The sequence below is a fragment of the Mobula hypostoma genome, chromosome 6 (genome assembly GCF_963921235.1).
Source record: "Mobula hypostoma chromosome 6, sMobHyp1.1, whole genome shotgun sequence".
NCBI classification, from domain to species: Eukaryota; Metazoa; Chordata; class Chondrichthyes; order Myliobatiformes; family Myliobatidae; genus Mobula; species Mobula hypostoma.
In genome coordinates this window covers 77,161,593-77,182,350 of record NC_086102.1, presented here as the reverse complement: position 1 = coordinate 77,182,350, position 20,758 = coordinate 77,161,593, and the positions used below count along the sequence as shown (strand labels likewise).

General features: G+C 42.4%; 1 protein-coding gene across 1 annotated transcript in view; it reads right to left on the bottom strand.

Annotated features, from left to right (window-relative positions):
- Positions 1-20,758, bottom strand: part of map3k15 (mitogen-activated protein kinase kinase kinase 15) — a 160,181-nt gene that overhangs the window by 72,020 nt on the left and 67,403 nt on the right. The window contains exons 9-14 of the mRNA XM_063051041.1: positions 16,246-16,396; positions 12,127-12,231; positions 9,396-9,445; positions 7,427-7,522; positions 6,968-7,052; positions 5,047-5,180 (exon numbers count right to left, since the gene is read on the bottom strand). Coding sequence (XP_062907111.1) covers positions 5,047-5,180; positions 6,968-7,052; positions 7,427-7,522; positions 9,396-9,445; positions 12,127-12,231; positions 16,246-16,396 — 621 coding nt within the window. The remainder of the gene's footprint in view (positions 1-5,046; positions 5,181-6,967; positions 7,053-7,426; positions 7,523-9,395; positions 9,446-12,126; positions 12,232-16,245; positions 16,397-20,758) is intronic.

Here is a 20,758-nt window from a genome sequence, read left to right as displayed (position 1 = left end):
GCATAGCTGGAATTCAAAATAAAACACTGCAGATGCTGGAAATCTGAAAAGGAAATATAAGTCTAGAAATACTCAGCAGGGTAGGTAATATCTGTGAAAGGAGAAACAGTTAACTTGAAACATCTGAGACTCTTTGTTAGAACCACATGGCTGCATTTGCTTGGAACCTAAAGGCAGGAGAGGGAATTATTTAATTATTTCTTGCACTGATGCTTTTTTCCAATCATTGCAATTCCCCTCCAGGACAAGAGAGCATGCTTTGAACTAAATTAGGTGACTGACACCAATAGCTGAACAAAACTTCAAAGCTTTTGATGCTCTCAGTTATGACTGTTATTAGTTGCAGGGATTACATCTCCATAACTTTAAACAAATATAGAACAAATTCAAGTATAATTATCATTCAACTGTACAAGAATATAGCCAAACAAAACAGTGTTGCTCTGAGGCCAAGGTGCAGCACAAAGCACAAAGGGAACAAATAGTACATATAGTTCCAATTTCAGAAAAACATAGTCACAAAGAAACAAAATAATATAGCCAGGTCCCTGAGTGGTATGACTGTAGATTGATTGCAAGTTGTCCTGGTTCAGCTTGTTCTTCCACTGAGCGAACACAAGAGGGCAGCGCCGAGAGAACAATGGAGAACAGCACCAATGGGAGGGGATAGCCCCCAACCCGGTACGGATTCCAGCATGCCCACAGAGGCCCTGCTCTCTCCCACACCACATTGGTGTCTCCTCCCTCTGGGACTGCAACAGGCCTAGAAGTCGCCTCGACCGAGACAACGCAGCTCCCCTGCTGTCAGTTTTGCCAATGAACCAATGAACCGGACTTGCGGTATTCTACATTACCAATGTCCAGCAACAGGGCCTTGTGATCAAACTGTTCAAGACAACCATCCGCACTGCACACTGTCCAATGGTACACAGTAAATCCAGTTGACAACATAACCATGGTACGCAATAAACAAGTCACTTTGTAGCGACTTCCCTAAAAGGATATTTTTATAAAGCAGGAAAAAAAAATTGATATTCTGATCAGAACTGATGGGAAAATGTTTTTAATGTATTAACTATACTGTTTTACAATTGCCACTCTTTTGTGATGTGTCAAGATTTAATCAGCTCTTCAGCACACCCTGGTATAAACTCACCACTGGAAGATCAAAACGGAAAATCATCTAGATTACATCACTTGGGAACAAATATGCTACCCAGGAAAATAGTGTGCTGTGCTATGTACTCTATGTCAAGCAATAACGCCCAAACTAATTTCCACCTGCAAGAAATATCCTTTCACTTCACCTTGGGACCAGATTGGAATATGACTCTTACTAGCTATATATATCTGCAGCCTCAGTGCCAAGTCACTATACTATTTCAAACCGACCTACAGTCGTAATGTGACACTGGTAATCTGCTTGGATACAAAATTAAAGCTCAAGAGTGAACTTGATGTGACTGCAAGCCAAAGAATTTATGTTGCTCACAGCCAATCTGACTGTCACCACCAATACAACAAACACAAGCCTACTGTTGTCCAGAATCCTGCCCTTTTGCCTCATCCTGACACTGCTGGAGCCCCTTATATGCACAGACTTTAAGAGTTCATTGCTCCAAAAGCCATTTGCTGAATTTCCTTACCCCCCAGTCTTCTTCCAATCAAACTCACCAGCTATCTGTGCCTGGGACCTCCTAAACCCAGGTCAGATCTCTCTGCTCCACTCAGCAGCATCCTTCCCCAATGATCCTTGGAGAGAAACTATCGAAAACAGTGACAAAGATCCACGTTATAAAGTACTCAGCCAGCCTGGCTCAGCCTGAGCAACCAGACGTATAACCTTTTGCAGAACTGATCTGAACCCAATATTTACAGCTGGGTCCCACTGATTTAAGTTGGTGAAGCAGCCTCCGTGCAAAGCCATCCATAAGATCAACCTCAAAAGCACTGTTGCCATTTGTAGCAGTGTGAATAATGTTACGTACCCAGTAACTGGGTTGCCAAACCAGCAGAAATGGACCACTTAGTTGGAGTCTGGATTACTGGAACTAAGAAAGTTTTTATTAAAGAAATAAGTAACACAGTACTCTAATAGTAAGGATATAAATGCAACAGGTTAGCAATGATAAAACACACATGTACACAGAACTAGGATAATAGGATCAATCAAGCTCTACCGCAGTCTAAGGGTAAAATGATCAGTCTCAAGTGACGCAGAGTTCAGTTCAGTTTAGTTCAGTTCGCAGTAATTGCTGCTGTGCCGTTGGGGGGGGGGAGAGAGAGAGAGAGAGAGAGAGCGAATGATGATATTCAAATAGGATTCAAACAGACCTTTGATATTCCTCGCAGTTAGCTTTCGGGCGAGCCCTTTGCAATGTCTTCTGAGGTCACCGACTGTGACCCCTCCGTTCTGGATACGATCGTTCTTCTGCGGTGAACCCGGCACCCAGGCAAGGGCGGACACACACACCAGGTTCCCGCCGATCGTACTTTTCCACCCTGTGCGTCTATGGTCGGTCCCGTGACCAGACCTCCAAAACTTCCACCAATTTGTGGGGAGCGGGGGGGGGGGCACACTGCACTTGCAGGGTCTCGTTATCTTGTGGTGTCGTGGTGTGTCTTGCCTTAGCGAACCTGTTCTTTTTATCCCCCTGCTGGGGTATCGCCTGTCCATCAAACTTCAAACAGTTCAGGTTCAAAGCAACCGGTCTGACAATACTCTGAACTGTGTCTCTTTTCGTTAATCTCTCTCGTCTCTCATATTAGCATTTTAAATGTTTCCCCATTGTCTCTCTTATCGGCATCAATCTTCTGATAACTTGGTCTTTTGTCACAATAATAACTAAAACAATGCAGAAACAAAAGGTCTGAAATAAAAACAGGACAATTTTGGCAGGTGAGGCAGTATGTACATATGGAAAAAGTAATTCTTAACTCTTGACCCATGCTCCCAGCTCACTGAAAACAAGAGTTGAAACAGCCCTTGCAGTTGGTAGAGATAAAACTTTCACCTTATTGGAGTCGAAACCAAGATCCAGATGAGAAAAGAACACTTACAACCCATCTCGCTTTTTAGAACTTTAATTAAAAAAAGAAACTTCCTCACCTGCATCCACTTCCCTGCTCCGTCCCTAGCTAGAAATATCCAATTAACAAGATCACGATCTATTCGTCATTAATGACCATGTTCATCATTAGTAACAGTGTCGGTTTAGAGATGCTTCAGGTCAATGACCTTTCATCAGACATCTCTGCCTGAACATGCAGAGCATTAATAACATTTTCTGCTTCTCTGTCACATGTCCAGTAATATGCAATATTTTACTTCTTTTACTAGGTTACTGAAGTTTAGCAGAGTTGTTAACTTGGTTTATTATTGTCACATACTGGGCTACAGTGAAAAACTTACCTTGCGTACCATCCGTACAGATCAGTTCATTACAACAGCACAGGGTAAAATAATAACGGCTCAGAATAAGGTGTTGCAGTTACAGAGGAAGTGACAAGGAGATCTAAGAATGCATCCATTTTATCATGCAGGCAAAATGTTCAATACTCTTACTACAGCAGGATAGAAGCTGTCCTTAAGCTTGGTGGTATGTACTTATAGTCATAGTCATAGTCATACTTTATTGATCCCGGGGGAAATTGGTTTTCGTTACAGTTGCTCCATAAATAATAAATAGTAATAGAACCATAAATAGTTAAAAAGTAATATGTAAATTATGCCAGGAAATAAGTCCAGGACCAGCCTATTGGCTCAGGGTGTCTGACTCTCCAAGGGAGGAGTTGTAAAGTTTGATGGCCACAGCAGGAATGACTTCCTATGACGCTCTGTGTTGCATCTTGCTGGAATGAGTCTCTGGCTGAATGTACTCCTGTGCCCACCCAGTACATTATGTAGTGGATGGGAGACATTGTCCAAGATGGCATGCAACTTGGACAGCATCCTCTTTTCAGACACCACTGTCAGAGAGTCCAGTTCCATCCCCACAACATCACTGGCCTTACGAATCGCACTGGCCACCACAGACTCGTAGAACATCCTCAGTATCGTCCGGCAGATGTTAAAGGACCTCAGTCTCCTCAGGAAATAGAGATGGCTCTGACCCTTCCTGTAGACAGCCTCGGTGTTCTTTGACCAGTCCAGTTTATTGTCAATTCTTTTCCCCAGGTATCTGTAATCCTCCACCATGTCCACACTGACCCCCTGGATGGAAACAGAGGTCATCGGTACCTTAGCCCTCCTCAGGTCCACCACCAGCTCCTTTTGGGCTTTTGTATCCTTGCCCAGTATGAGGGAGGAGAAGAGAGTGTGTCTGTGGTGGGTGGGGTCTTGGATTACACTACCTATTTTACCAAGGCAGTGAAAAGTATATTCAGGATTCACGGGGCAGAGGCTGGTTTCTGTGTTGTGCTGAGCAAAGCTCACTTCTCGGCAGTTTCTTACGGTTATGGGCAGAGTAGCTGCTATACCAAGTCCTGATGCATCTGTCTGGAAAGGATGCTTTCTCTGGTGCATCAATAACCATTATTGAGGGTCAAAGGGGACACACCAAACTTCAAAATATTGAAATGAAAATTATCCAAAATCATTGTAAAAGAAAATGAGATTTATGGGAATATTTTTTCAAGGTTTTTAATGACAATTCTTCACAATTACACATCTTTATTCTGTTATAACGTTACATAAAATTTAACACCGTGGTGCACACCATATCACTTTTCAATTAGCAAGAACACAATTAATATTATAGAAAAATATCACTATTGTAATGCAGAGTATTAACTGCCTCAGTAACGCAGTGATTTCACCTGACTGTCAGCAATTATTACCATGGAACCTGTTGTGGGATGTTCTGGCAAAACGCCAAAGGGCCAAATGATTGCTTCAGTTTTCATCATCCCATGATATGTAGATACTTTCAGTATATGCAAAAGTAACCCTGATACTTATCAACAAAAGGAAGCAAGTACTATTTTCCAGTGAATGATACAGGTGCTGACCCTGGACAAATATGAAAATGGCTGCCTAACACTCACCTACCATCTTTCTCCGGTATTTCTTTGATGGCTATTCTCACTTGATTGCTGAGATCCCGCCCAGCGTAAACCACTCCATACGTTCCTCTTCCCAACACCACCCGTTCTTCAGACTCTTCGTACTCGTACTCATACTGGAACAAAATGGAAGGGAGAAGACATTTAATCTTTAGCCATATACTGGAATTACAGGTTTCAGTCTCGGTACAAATACTCAAACTATACAAGTTCAAATCCTTCCACCCAGGCTGCATTGAGGGAGCACTGCACTGTTTTAAGTACTACCTTTTTAATCCAATTATGCTATGAGAAAACAGAAACTGAGAGATTGAATAAATGAACGAGGCCTCCATCAGTTCTAGTTGACCATGGATGCTGCATCTTAGCTGTCTAGATACGCAGCCCTGGGCAGTACAATATGGAGAGCAAGCTGTTGCCCCTGTAGCAGGCTCCCCCTCTCTACAGATCTGATGAACCCAAAGGAACGACAGAGACCGATACAATTTGTTACCAGCGGTGTCGCAGGAGTTGGCAATCAGCATTGAACTCAACATAGGGACTTAGGGACTCCAGCTCTGGATTTTTCCCTCGGGGTTTACTCTCAAAGCCTTCCCCATGAGTGTGTATAGCTGCAAGGCAGCGGAGGTTTGAGATCAGTGTTTTCCTTCTCCGAGATGAACTGCCAACCACGGGTGACAAGCCCCATCTGCCCAAAGCGACTCGTTTTAAGGCACCGGTAACCCGCCTTTGCCCATTCTCCTGTCAGTAGACACAGTTCTGTCGGGCTTAGTAACTAAGCCACATATGAAAGCCAGGACCTGGACATGGTTGTGAAAGTTTATTTGAGTCATATGCCATCTTAAGCATTCAATAGGTAGGGGGAGCTTCCCCACTACCACTCCCGGCTACCAGTAACAACCTTCAGGAACTAACTGAAAGATTGAGCTCTGACTAATATTTATTCTTCAACTTCATATCAAGAACAAATTATTTTATTGTTTTAAACACATTGATTATATTTGGTTTTAAGTACCATAGAGATGCAGGTAAACAAAATTTAAATGCTTGTCTTGATTCTGGGGCATGCAAAGCCACGGGGCTTTGATTCAACTCAAAGAGTAGGGCCTAACCTGCTGGAAAACTCCAAATTATAAAAGGATGCCCCCATGAGACAACTTCTGATAACTCAGCTCGACTGGGACGGCCTCAGTAAGTTGTTTTGCTGAAATAATCTGGAGGTCTTCGGGGGTTCAGCTCAAAGATCAGACCTGAACTGCAAGATGGGAATATGTAGCCATCACTTGAAAATGAAGTGAATCGCCGGTTTGTTTTACTATATCAGCAAACCAGGATAACCCAGGTTATAGTTAAGGTAACTTTATTACAGAAGATTCCCACATGCAGCATCATTCTTCTCCTTCTTTGGTGCAGGGGGAGGGTTGTGACTTAGAATGGAAAGATCCTTATTTAACCTGCAGCTCTTCAGATGGTCTCACAGGCAATGTGCTCAGAGCATCACACTTCTGGGACAAAGGACTATCTATAAAGTCGAGGTCAAATGGCAATTGCACAGACATCATGTTTATTTTACCATTTTGCAGTCAAGATGAAATTAGTTATCAAGAAGCAAACAGCCACACACTCCACTTGCCTTTTACTTCTTTTCACATTTTTGCTGGAACAATTACAACTCCAGTGGCCACACCTAACTTCAATTTCTTTACCTCTATTAATTTTCTTCTCTCCTGAACTCCAATGAAGTCTCAGGGAGACCCAGTGTAGATGCAACCCCCTGATTTACACAAGTGTCCTGAAAGCATTTCACGTGAATTCAGTTGAAAATGTGGTTGAGAGCATCACTTGTTGGTTCCTGTATACATAACTCAGTGCAGAGCACAGCCACAATGAAGAACCATCATACCTCCAGTGTCTCTCCCTCAGCATCAATATCCAGTTCTGCGCCTCTTGCTGCTTCGTCATTGATTTCCTTTACCAAGCGGCAAAACCTGCAGAAGGGTTACAGAACTACTTAGGGCAGGTGGAAGAGAGTTTAAGAAAGCTCAGGTAAATAAAAGATGTGGTCCAAAAGAAAAAAGGAAGCAGAAAAGCTCAAAAACTAACAGGTCTTCGAGCTGCACTCTTCTTGATATAGAGAGAGAGATAGAGAGATAGAAAGATAGAAAGATAGAGAGAGAGATAGAGAGAGATAGAGAGAGAGATAGAGAATGAGAGAACGAGAACCAGACACCCTATGTTCCAGAGGGGAGAGGAGCCTGGGGACATCTCATTGGAAATTTCTACGGCCTTGAAGAAACTCTATGACCAGCTGGAATGGTTCCTTCAAGGGCAGAAGCTATCCTCTCAAGCTTGCATATCTCACCTGCTGCACTGTGCCTCGGTAGAGAAGTAGATCTGAAAGTCATCAGAGTTGTGATGGACATAGAGGAAGCAGCAGCGTTCATCACATTTCGAAATGCTGGAATGAAGACAGACAGGAATGCATGTCAGCGTTCTTGCCACGTAACACCAGAGACAGCAGTGTTCTACTAGAGGCCACAAGGGAGAACAGCATTGAGAATATCCACCTTCTAAGACTCCTATAGAGCCACGGTCTCTCAGCTCCAGCGAGCCAAATTCGATCCTGTCATCTGGTGCTGTCAGTGCAGAGTTCATCAAGTCCACATCAACCATCAACAACTCTTACAGTAATCCTATATTTGTTTTTATAAATATATATTCTTCCCACTTCCAAAGTGCTGGAGGGACTCAGCAGGTTGGAGGGAAATGGACGGTTGTCACTTTGGGCTGAGATGCTTCACCAGGACTGGGAGGGAAGGGAGCAGAAGCCAGAATAAGTAGGTGGGGGGGGGGCACAAATTGGTAGGTGATAAGTGAGTCTAGGCAAGAGAGGGAGGTAGGAGGGTTTGAGCAGGGGCAATGAAAGTGAATGATGTGTATAGCTGGAAGGTGATAGGTGGAAGAAGCAAAGGGCTGAAGAAGAAAGAATCAAAGAGGAGAAGGTATTAAACCATGGAATAAAGGAAGGCAATGGGGAAACCAGAGGGAGTGATGAGCAGGGGAGGCGAAGAGGATAGAGGTGAGGGGACTACCGGGATTAGGGAAAACAAAGGTGGGGATCTGAGGAAAACAGAGGCAGCAATTACCAGAAGTTATAGAAATCTGCTGGGGATCTGAGGACATTGCAGTGAACATAAGATCATTGCAGGTAGCAATTCTTTTCCAGTGCACATATTTGATGATGGGTCTAACTGGTGTCTTCAGGCTGATAGGTCCTCAGGACCAGCTATGCACTGAACTTTCTAGGTCACCCAAATGTGTAAGGAATTTGGAGACTGCACTGTAGCATCTGTAATCTGGACCGAGTGAGGGAAGCTGTCATCACATGAAGTACAGTCCCTGATACTTCTGTAGAAGTCAGCTCTGTTACTGCTGTGCTGTCAATGAAATGTCAAGTAAAGAAACAAGTTATTTGAAGAAGGGAGTAACACCCTCAGAGAGGCATAACATTAAAAAATATTAAATTTAGAGGTCATGGCAATTTGGTTTAAAAGGACTTTTATTAAGTCCAAGGATGTTCTTACATCCTGTTAAACAGATGCAGAAATGGTCCTAACCTGTCACTCAGATGTGCTACTGAGCAGCTTTCTGCCCTATGCAGCAGCAGGAAGTTCCGTAGACTTACAGATATCTAAAATATGTTAAAATCCCTCCTTAGATTCCATTTTACTGATTACAGAGTAACTTGAGCAAGTCCCTGGAACGAGCAAACCCTTCAACACGCTGGTAGTGTGATCACAAGGCCCATGTGACAACTGTAGTAGAGAGGGCAGGATCATTCACTCGAGTCATGTCTCCTGCCACTTGTAACTCACACGTCTGAACCTTTGGCTCTGAGAAAAGATACCAGCTGTCTATCTACACCTCCAAAAATTTTTATAATTTCTATCAGGTCTCCCCTCAGCATCTGCCGCTCCAGGCAAAGCTACCCTAGTTTGTCCTCCTTCTCCTCATATGCACTCTCATCTTGACAGCACCTTGGTAAACAAATTGGTAGTCTTTCTTGTCTTGGAATTACTTTTCAACAGCCATCATTCTCAACAGGTTTATTTTCAAAATGTTTTATTCTACGTACTACACTTCTTTTATTCAAACCCTTAAACTGTGGGAGTTGCCAGAACACAAGGCATCTGCCTTTATTGCAAGCATTGCCTATTAAGTGCACACTATACACGTGCACATACACCTTCATATGCATTCACCTTCTAAAGCAAAGCCAACTGCTGAATATTGCTTTATGTACTTACCAGTGCTATTTCACATATACTCACCTTATCCCTTTGATTGATGAGGATGTAAAATTCCATTCATAAATCCCCTTCTGTTAGGAGGATAACAATATTTATGTTAGTTAAACCAAACAATGAGGTAACACCACTTTCACTACCAATTGCCTACTCAAAGCATATCCAGGAGTACGCCATTAGCCTTTGATCTGGTTCACTGATTCACCAAATCAGATTTGAAACATCCAAATGACCCAACTTCAATTGCACGTTACCATGTCAGAGTGGTTCACTAGTGCTATCGATACATTTAGTGGGACTGTTTTTGATGACAGTGAGTTGACTTTTAACGCAAAGAGATCTTCTGTTAAAACTCCTAAGGTCAAAAAGAAACTATTGATTGCATCTTGGACCTTGGGAATTAAACTTCAATAAATTTGATCAATCCTCTCCTAGATGAGCTACCAGATTGTTAGATGTTTTGTGGAACATGTTAGTTTTTTTAACCAAGAGCCAGTCAAATTGCAGTACATCCAATGACATGCTCACACCTAAAAAGCAATTATTTCAAAAACAAACTACAGCTCAGGTGGACGGTTAAGTACTGCTGCAGTTCCACAACCCTGTGGGTTTTTCTATTGTCCCTCCTGTGAGCGATACTCTTCGATGCACATCTCCTCTGAAGGGCTCTTGCGCAGTCTGTGCATTACGTCAAGTACTGCACCAGCACCTTGGAAGGCCTGGTCAGCTGCATATGTTCAAGAGGGCGGCTTCCAAATAATATAGTAACCTGGCCTGTCTGAAAGTGATGGGAGTATAGACCTACACTGACAAGGAGCAACAATACGGAAATCTCCAACAAAAACTACCGTGCTCTTCAGCTTCTTCAATTGTCTCAGCCCAGGTTTTACCAAAGTATATGATAACAATAAATCACCGTTACACTGTCAAAGAAATTTATCATAGATGTAAATGAGGCGACATGATTTGCTAGATGGATGGGGTGAGAGATCCGAACAAAATACAAGGGGATTTTGTAAGATGGAGACAATCAGCAGTAGATAGTGGCAAAAAAAAAACTCCTCTCCAGTATCCAGGAATAGGTTATTTGTCAGTTCGTGGCCTGTTCAAAATAGTGAGGAGAGAAGTTCACCTGTATTCATTTTCTTTTTAACCCTCTATCCTTTTAACTTAAACACAATGGCTTAAAATAGAATCTAAATCAATGAGTAGTAAAAACTTCTTCAATGGATACTTTCAGAACTGAACTTGGATCGTTCACAAGTTGCAATGAAAATCATACTAACCAAACTCAACCTTCTTGTCATCTATCAAGTGTACATACTCTAGTGTGTCCTTGGTATAGCTGCTGCCTCACACCTCTAGTGTTGTCTATGTGGAGTTTCTCCCCACAATCGAATGGGTTTCCTCTGGGTGCTGTGGTTTCGTCCTACATCCTGAAGGTCATGGGTTTAAAAGATTTAAACACTAAAGATTAGCTTTATTTGTCACATGTATATCGAAACACACAGTGAAATTCATCATTTACATCAATGGCCAACATACTCTGAGGATGTGCTGGGGGCCAGCCCATCAGTCAGTATTTACGTTCACATTTCATATTTCCTGTGACGTTGCCTGAGGAATGCAGAATTCCAGAGATTCACCAGCCACTAAGAGAAGAAATTCCGGATAAGTTTTAGATCATTGATCTCTTCTAATGGTGGTGTCTTTCTTTGATGTTCTCACAAATGGAAATATCTGCCTAGTTGTGACCTCTTAGGACAGAAGATTACTCCATATTCTTTTACAAGGAAAATGCGGATTAGCCTGTTTTGTCATTTGCTGGACAACAGCCCACATTCCAAGTTAACCTCTTCTTGACCAACTCCAATCCTTCCAATGTAAACTTTAGCTTGTATTCCAGAAGCAGCCTTAACAAAACCATGTACATATTTTTAAACTCCAGTCCCTTTGTACTGATGGCCAGGCCCTTTATAATTTGCCTTCTGAACTATGTGCTGTACCAGCATGTTAGAGAGTAATGTCATTATCTTACTAAGGAAATAATCACAGGTCAGGTTTCAATTCCCACAGCTATTTGTACGGAGTTGACATGTTCTCCCTGTTTCCTCCGAATGCTCCAGTTTTATCCCACATTCCAAAGACATATAGTTAGCGTTAGGGTTAGTGAGTTGTGGGTATGCTATGTTGGCATCAGAAGCTTGATGACACTTATGGGCTGTCCCCAACACAATCCTTGGAACCTGTTGGTCTTTGACACAAAGCAGCATATCTCACTGGATGTTTAGATGAGCATGTGATGAATCAAGGTAATCTTTATCTTTAATCTAACCCCAACCCATATGTCTTTGGAATGTGGGTGGTAATTGGTGCACTTTGAGGAGATATGGAGGTTGATTGGCCACTGTGAGTTACCTCTCGTGTGCCAATGAGTGGTAAAATCTTGGAGGAGTTGATGAAAGCATGACAAATCTATCTTCTAGAGAAGAAGGACAAGGCCTGCAATTGGTTTTGAAGCCTCGGGCGGATCAGGTTAAAAGACAATGGCTATAATCAGATTAATTGAATCTTCTGTCACACAGAGTACAATTAGAGAAGTACCTTCAAACACACTATACATAAACACATAAAGGATGCAAGTAAATACATTGATTCATTTCTAGAAGGGACATCATCAAAAACAAAAGATAAATAAGAATCCAGCATGTGTCATGGTAATACTGGCAGAAGTAATATTTCTCAATCTTACTACTACCTCAGAAGAGACATGCCATATGGAGATTGTCTTTTCTTCTGCTTCACTATTTATTGATATGTAGGATGGCTGATAGATGTTGGTTGGCTCTAGAATAAGAACCTGAAACAAATCAAAGGATTTGTCACTCATTAACTGTGTTGATAATGGTTTTTCAAGCCTGGTCAAAATTTGCACTGTGTAATACTTCAGTGAAATTCTATGCTATTTTAAAGGGAAGATGATCCAGAGGTTTCATGCAGTCTACCCCAGCACCCTCCCTTAATGGATTAGATCAATTACTGGTAATGAATGGCATTGCTTCAAATGAAAACTGTAGTTAAAGTTATGATTGTCATTGTTTTCTGCTGTTGCCAGCAAAACAATGTGCCAATGCTAGTTATTAATATCACAACTGCTAAATAAAAGGATTGAACAATAAGTAAACACAAGAAATTCTGCAGATGCTGGAAAACACACAAAATGCTGAAGGAACTCAGCAGGTCAGGCAGCACCTATGGAAATGAACAAATACTTGATGCTTCGGGCTAAGATCCTTCTTTAGGACTGGAGTGGAAGGGAAAGAAAGATAGCTAGAAGGTGATCGGGGAAGCCAGGTGGTTGGGATAGGTCAAAGGCTGGAGAGGAGAGTAGGCTATACGTGAAAGGGGAGGAGGGACACCAAGGGGAGACGATAGGCAGGGTAAGAAGAGGTAAGAGGCCAATGTAGGGAATAGAAGAAGAGGGGAGGGGGAGGGAATTTTTTTTACCAGAAGAAAAATCGATATTCATGCCATCAGGTTGGAGGCCACCCTAACGGAATATAAGGTGTTGTTCCTCCAGATGGCCTCATCATGGCACAAGAGGAGGCCATGAATGAACATTTCAGAATGGGAATCAGAATAAAAATGTTGGGCCACCAGGGAGTTTCGCTTTCGGCAGATGGCGCAGAGGGGCTCGATGAAGCGGTCCCCTAGTTTATGATGGGTCTCACCAATGTAAAGAAAGCTGCGTCAGGAGTACTGGATACAACAGATGGCCCCAGCAGATTCACAGGTGAAGTGATGCCTCACCTTGAAGGACTGCTTGAGACCCTAAATGGAGGTGAGGGAGGAGGTAAATGGTCAGATATAACACTTGGCTGCTTGGAGGGATATGTGTCGAGAGGACGAATGGACAAGGGAATCGTTGAGGGAGCGATACCTGTGGAAAGCAGAGAGTGGGGGAGAGATAGCGATATGTTTGGTGGTAGGATCCCTTTGGAGATGGCAGAAGTTGTGGGAATTGATGCGTTGAATTCAGAGGCTGATGGGGTGGTAAGTAAGGACAAGAGGAACTTCATCACTGTTAAGCCGCCAGGAAGATACAGTGAGCGTGGATGTTCAGGAAATGAAGGAGATGCAGTTAGGGCAGCATCAATAGTGGAGGAAGGGAAACACCGTTCTTTGAAGGAGGAGGTCATCTCGGATGTTCTGGAATGGAAAGCTACGTCCTGGGAACAGATATGGCAGAGGTGAAGGAGCTGAGGAAAGGGAATAGCATGTTTACAGGATTCAGGGTGGGAAGAGGTATAGTCAAGATTGCCATGAAAATTGGTAGGTTTATAAGAGACAGTTTGTCTCCAGAAATGGTAACAGAGTGATCGAGAAAGGGAAGGGAGATATCAGAAATAGACCGAGTAAATTTAAGGGCAGGGTGGAAGTCGGAGCAAAGTTGATGAAATTGACAAGCTCAGCTTGGGTGCAGGAACGAGTACCAGTACCATCATCAATATAGCGGAGGAAGAGCTGGGGAACATTACTGGGGAAGGCTTGGAGCATGGACTGTTCTATGTTGCCAACAAAAACACAGAAATAACTGGAGCTCAGGTGGGTGCCAATGTCTACCCCATGACTCTGGAGAAAGTGGGAGGAGCTAAAGGACCACTTGAGGGTGAGGACCAGTTGTGCCAAACAGAGGAGGGTAATGGTGGAAGGAATCTGATAAATTCTACTGTGACAAAATAAGGATTAGAGAGGTATTTTATTTATTCATGTAGTGCATTCCAAAATCAAAATGTGCTTATTATAACAGGGAACGAGGTCCTTCACCCTGTGATGTCTATGGTAGCTCATTTTAGTCCCACCCGTCTCTGATTTTGCCAGAGATTTCTCTTTTTGTCCACAAGCTCATTTTCTTTTTGATTCCTTCACCATAGCGACTACCCCGTTTGGGATATCAGAACACCAGGGGAGTTCCACCCAGACAAAACACTTAAACTTCACACAAGCAATCGCCAAAGTACTGGAGCTCTGAGGGAGCAGCACTACACATTGTGTGTCAATGAAAATGGCAGAATGGTGCAACATTGTCATATGAATTAATTCTGAAATTGCTTTAAATTTCACCACAATGCATATTTTAGTATCCATAAAATACAACTGGTGTGATGTTTGAATAATCAGTCTAGATATAATATTTCAATGCTGTATCAGTATTTGCTTGCCATTTTATATATTCTAGGTCATATTTAGTATTTGCCATTTTCTCTTTTAGTCTGGATTCTAATCTCATTGTGATCTGCAAGGGTGAGATATCAAAGTAAAAAGGAATGAATGCTTCTGAAAGCAACTATAGTCTTTCTATACAGCCAGATACCTGCCATGCCCTGAAGGGTAATATGTATGTATAATATCATTTTATGGAGGTCCCTGTCAAAATGGTTCACAGGAGGTTTCTCTTGTGAAAACTCTTCTCTCTTCATGGGAGACTCAAACTGGACATTTACATGCATCTGTAGGGTAGGTCAGTTTGAACTCCAAGTTTAGGGAAATAAAAGACAAACAAGGCCAGTGTTAAACTGTTTGGTCTAGATTTTCTTTACTGCACCATGGAATGCATCAGTATGCAAGAATGACCTTGGCATATTTTCAGAGACCAGACCAGTTTTCCCATGGAGGGTACTTGTTTAACAAGACCAATTACTCAGTTTCTAACGTTGGTAGTGAAGGAAAGTGTCCTGGTACAGTGGGACAAGTTAGGCAGCATTGTAGGAAACTTAAAAACCTGCAGCTCATTAGAGATATGGGGTCAATGCAGGGCTAAAATGAAAGATTGGTTTAGATTTACTGAATGACAGAAAAGGCACAAAGGGCCAGACGGTCTACTCTCATGTCTATTTCTTTTATTTTTATTTACAAGCATAACTCATTGCTTCCACTACTCAAAGGTTGTGTTTTAAAACTGCCTGTCGCTATGGCCCAGAGTATTTAATGATGCAGTGATATTGGTGAACCAAAACCAACTAATAAGGTCATCGACATCTGACCTTCATTAACTTGAAACTTTAATCCAACTACACACCATGGGCCAGCTCATTCAGCAGCTTCCAGTACTGGATGATCATCCTAGAAGCAGCCAAAATCTACAACTAATCTCTATTCTCCAGCAAATGTGCCATTGTACAAAATCAGACCAGGAAAAGCAGGGGAAATTCTACTCCAACGTTAATTTCTAGGATCATCTGGAATCCAACACAATAAATCCAAATGGAAAAACAAAAGACACAAATAGACCAATTTCTGATTCGGGCTTAATCCCCAGAGCAGTGTTGAGAATTGCTTGCATGAAACTGGTACATGTCTAGCTAACTTAGCTTATTTCTGATGAGTTTTGAATATTTTGTTGGAAGAATCAATGGCTCATTCAGATCATCACTAAATGTTTTATTAAAGCTGCTGCTCTCCCAACAAAGAAACAGCCTCCTTCTGGAGTGAGGAAAGCAAGTATGGGTTGCCTTGCCTTGCAGCTGTACCTCCAGGTCATGAGAAGAAACTACAGAATGGCTTGGCATAAACCAGATGGGCCAAAGGGCTTGTTCCTGTGCTGTATTTTTTCTGAGTCTCTATGATTCTAAACATGGCTGGTCATTCCAATTAATTTTGGTGTGTTTGTGTTTAGGAAGGTGCCTACTGCTATCCAGCGTACTCCTCTGGAAGTTTTCTTGTGGGTGTTAGAACATACCAGTCCTGACCAACTGTGTTTGTTTTCCACTGATGCGTATAGAGAAATAGTGAATGGATGCTACGTCCGAGATAGAATCCCTACCCTCAGGCTAGAGAGTAAGACAATGAAGCAAGATTAAATAAAATTTCATACAGGGAAACGTAATCCAGTGCTGTTGGTCTTAGTTGCTTCCACAATGATGTCCATCCAGAAATTGAGACACTCCTGTTTGGGGGAATGATCAATGTTCATCTTCTGGAATTGCTGCAATAACATTAGGTTCTGAACTACTGATCTCAAGTACCTGAAAAATAAAAGAGGTGGAAAGACAGCTCAGTGATGCAATTCTGCGCTGTGATTTTTGTTAAATATTGACACATTTACAGTACATGCCACATCTTTAGTTAGTTTCTCAACTTTGGAGATCAAGGTTGCAACAAACTTTGGAAGCATTCAAGCAGCACTTGAGAAGAGAATAATTTTAATAACAATCTCATTGAAAGGTCATCAACTGGAAACATCAACTCTACTGTTCCCTGCACAACTGCTACTAGAGTTTTTGGTCATTTCTTGACCTTTCAGATGTCCATCACTTGTTTTAACTTAGGTAAATTTTAAACCTGGCTTATCTATCTTAGGGTTTTTAAAAGTACTTACTGATGATATTGTCCAATAACCAAATACATGGTATATACAAAACAGCAACTCATAGCATTAGAGGAAAGAATAGCTTGCAAATGATCACAAACAGTAGTACTGTTTGGCGATAAGAAAGGTGACAGAGTTAAGAATGGACTACGTGTTACACCCTGCTCAGGAATGCTATAAAACTGAATGTTTCTATCACTCTGATGTTGGTGTCATCACAAAAACACAGAATTGTCCTATTCCTCTAATTACCGAATGATACACACCAAATAGCACTGAACTACGACCCTCAAGGTTGCTCTGAACCAGGAGGCAAACATGGGATACATACACTGCTCTCACAGTCCAATCTACCCAACAGAGGATTATTCATTCTTTGATTTTTTATTTTTATTTATAGGCCCTGCAAGTTGCACTGCCGATTAACCTTAGCCTAATCACAGGAAAATTTATCTACCAACCAGTACAGCTTTGGACTGTGGGAGGAAAGTGGAGTACCCAATGGAAACCTGCGTGGCCACGGAGAGAACGTACAAACTCCTTACAGACAGCAGCAGGAAAAGATTCCGGGTTGCTGGTACTGTAAAGCGTTGTGCTAACCACTATGCTATCATGTCACCCATATATCATCTTACCTTTAACACTGTTCTAATCAATTTCTCAGCACCCTCAATGTTTTCTCCTACGTTAAAGCAGCAAGCAAGTACGTGTTCATTAGGACACTCAAACCTTATACTCGGAACCTGCCGCTACAGTGGAGGAGACAAATATATCTACAGTTGCTCTCCCAGGTCATAACTTTCAACATTAAAACCAAGTGCAAGTAGGCAAAATTAACTACTTCCAAAAACTTCTTTGTAGTTCCTGTAAAGCCTCCATAACATTATTTCACAGTCTCTGATGGTAAAGTTAGCTGTTGCTAGCAGTAGGAATGACTCTTTCATTTCATTCACTTATACTTGCATTGCTCCAAGGTTTATCAATGTAAGTTACAGGTATTGACCATTCCAACACTGTACTTTCTTAGTTTTAATGTACTGTAGAAAGCACCTGGCAACAATGGCAACAAAAACAAAAAAGGCTGCAAACACTGCCATTTCAAGCCAGACATTTAGAAACTATGGCCCTAGTTGTTTTGGATGCTGATGGGAGCCGGGGGCGGGGTGCGGGGGGGTGACCTGACAGAGGATGGCTGTGGTGATTGGGTCTCTGGCACTGAGCCTGGTTCCGTGGTGCAAAAGGGAGAGCAGAAAACGAGGAATGGGGTAGTCATAAGTGATTCCACAGTGAAGGGACCAGACAGGAGGTTCTATCAGCCTGATAGAGATACCCGCATGGTGTGTTGCCTCCCAGGTGCCAGGGTACGGCATGTCTCAGATCGGGTGCAGAGTATCTGAAGGGAAAGGGTGAACAGCCAGAAGTCTTGGTACTTTGTTGATACCATTGACATAGGTAGAAGAAGGGAGGGGGTCCTGAAGAGAGAATTCAGGGAGCTGGGTAGGAAGATGAAAAGCAGGACCTCCAGGGTGGTAATCTCAGGATTGCTGCCTGTGCCACGTGCTAATAAGCGCAAGAAAAAGCATAATCAGGCATGTTAATGTGTGGCTGAGAGACTGGTGTAGGGGGCAGGGCGTCGGGTTCTTGGATCACTGGGGCCTCTTCTAGCGGAGAAGAGGCCAGACCTGAACCCAAAGGGGTCTAATATCCTAGCAGGCAGGTTTAATAGAGCTGTTCAGGAGCGTTTGAACTAATTTGGCAGCGGGATGGGAACCGGAGTGATAGGACTGAGGAAGAGGAAAACAGAAATAAATCAAAAATAGTGTGCAACAGAGATATTAGAAAGGACAGGCAGGAGATGAGGCATAATCACAGCCAGTGGGATGATTTACAACAGGAAGCAACAAATACTGGACCAAAAGTGTTATATTCGAATGCACGCAACATAAGAAATAAAATGGATGATCTTGAAATTCAGCTACAAATTGGCAAGTATGACGTTGTGGCCATCTCTGAAACTTGGCTAAAGGATGGTATCCATTGGGAACTGAACGTCCAAGGATATACTGTGTATCGGAAAGGTAGGTTAGTAGGCAGAGAGGGAAGTGTGGCCCTGTGTATAAGAAATACTATTAAATCAATAGAAAGGGATGATGTAGGATCAGAAGGTGTAGAGTCTCTATGGGTTGAGTTAAGAAATGGCAAGGGTAAAAGGACTTTAAATGGTAGTTGTATACAGGCCTCCAAATAGCAGCCAAGATGTGGATTACAAATTACAGCAGGAGATAGAAAAGGCATGTCAGAAGGGCAATGTCATGATAATCGTTGGGGATTTTAACATGACAGTGGATTGGGAAAACCAGGCCAGTACTAGACCTCAAGAGAGAGAATTTGTAGAATCTCCAAGGGATAGCTTTTTAGAACAGCTTGTTGTTGAGCCCACTAGGGGATCGGCAGTGCTGGATTGGGTGTTGTGCAATGATCCAGAGGTGATAAGGGAGTTTAAGGTTAAGGAACTTTTAGAGAACAGCGATCACAAAATGATCGCGTTCACTTTGAAATTTGAGAAGGAGAAACTAAATTACAATGTGTTGGTATTGCAGTGGAATAAAGCAAATTACAATGACATGAGAGGGGAACTGGCCAAAGTTGACTGGAAAGGGACACTAGTAGGAAGGACAGCAGAGCAGCAATGGCTAGAGTTTCTGTGAAAAATGAGGGACGTGCAAGACAGATATTCCACATAAGAAGAAATTTTCAAATGGAAGAAGGACACTACTGTGGCAGACAAGTGAAGTCAGAGCCAGAGTAAAAGCAAAAGTGTGGGCATACAAGAAAGCCAAAGTTATTGGATTGGGAAGCTTTTAAAAACTTGCAGAAGGAAACTAAGAAGGTCATTAGGAAGGAAAAGATGAATTATGAAAGGAAGCTGGCAACATATTGAAGAAGATACTAAGAGCTTTTTTAAGTATTTAAAGGGCAAAAGAGAGTCGAGGGTAGATATAGGACCAATAGAAAATGACTCTGGAGATATTGCAATGAGAGACACAGAGACAGCAGAGGAACTGAATGTGTATTTTGCATCAGTCTTCACAGTGGAAGACATCAGCAGTATACTGGACATTCAAGAGTGTCAGGGAAGTGAAGTATGTGCAGTGAAAATCATGACTGAGAAGGTGCTCGGGAAGCTTACTGGTCTGAGGGTGGATAAATCTCCTGGACCTGATGGAATGCACCCATGGTTTCTGAAGGAGTTAGCTGAAGAGATTGCAGAGGCATTAACAATGATCTTTCAAGAATCAATATACTGTACCGGATGACTGGAAAACTGCAAATGTTGCTCCGCTATTTATGAAGGGTGGGAGGCAGCAGAAAGGAAAGTATAGACCTGTTAGCTGGATTTCAGTGGTTGGGAAGCTGTTGGAATCGATTGTTAGGGATGACATTACAGAATACCTGGAGGCACATGACAAGATAGGCCAAAGCCAGCATGGTTTCCTGAAAGGAAAATCTTGCCTGACTAACCTACTGCAATTTTTTAGGGAAATTACAAGCAGAGTAGACAAAGGAGATGCAGTAGATGTGGTGTATTTGGATTTTCAGAAGGCCTTTGACAAGATGCTGCACATGAGGCTGCTTAGCAAGATAAGAGCCCATGGAATTACAGGGAAGTTACTAGCATGGGTGGAACATTGGCTGATTAGCAGAAAATAGAGAGTGGGAATAAAGGGATTCTACTCTGGCTGGCTGCCGGTTACCAGTAGAGCTCCATGCGTTGGTGTTGGGACCACTGCCTTTTATGATGTATGTCGATGATTTGGACTATGAGATTAATGGATTTGTGGCTAAATTTGCTGATGATACAAAGATAGGTGGAGGAGCGGGTAGTGTTGAGGAAACAGAGAGCCTGCAGAGAAACTTAGATAGTTTAGGGGAATGGGCAAAAAAGAGGCAAATGAAATACAACGATGGAAAGTGTATGGTCATGCACTTTGGTGGATGAAATAAACAGGCAGACTAT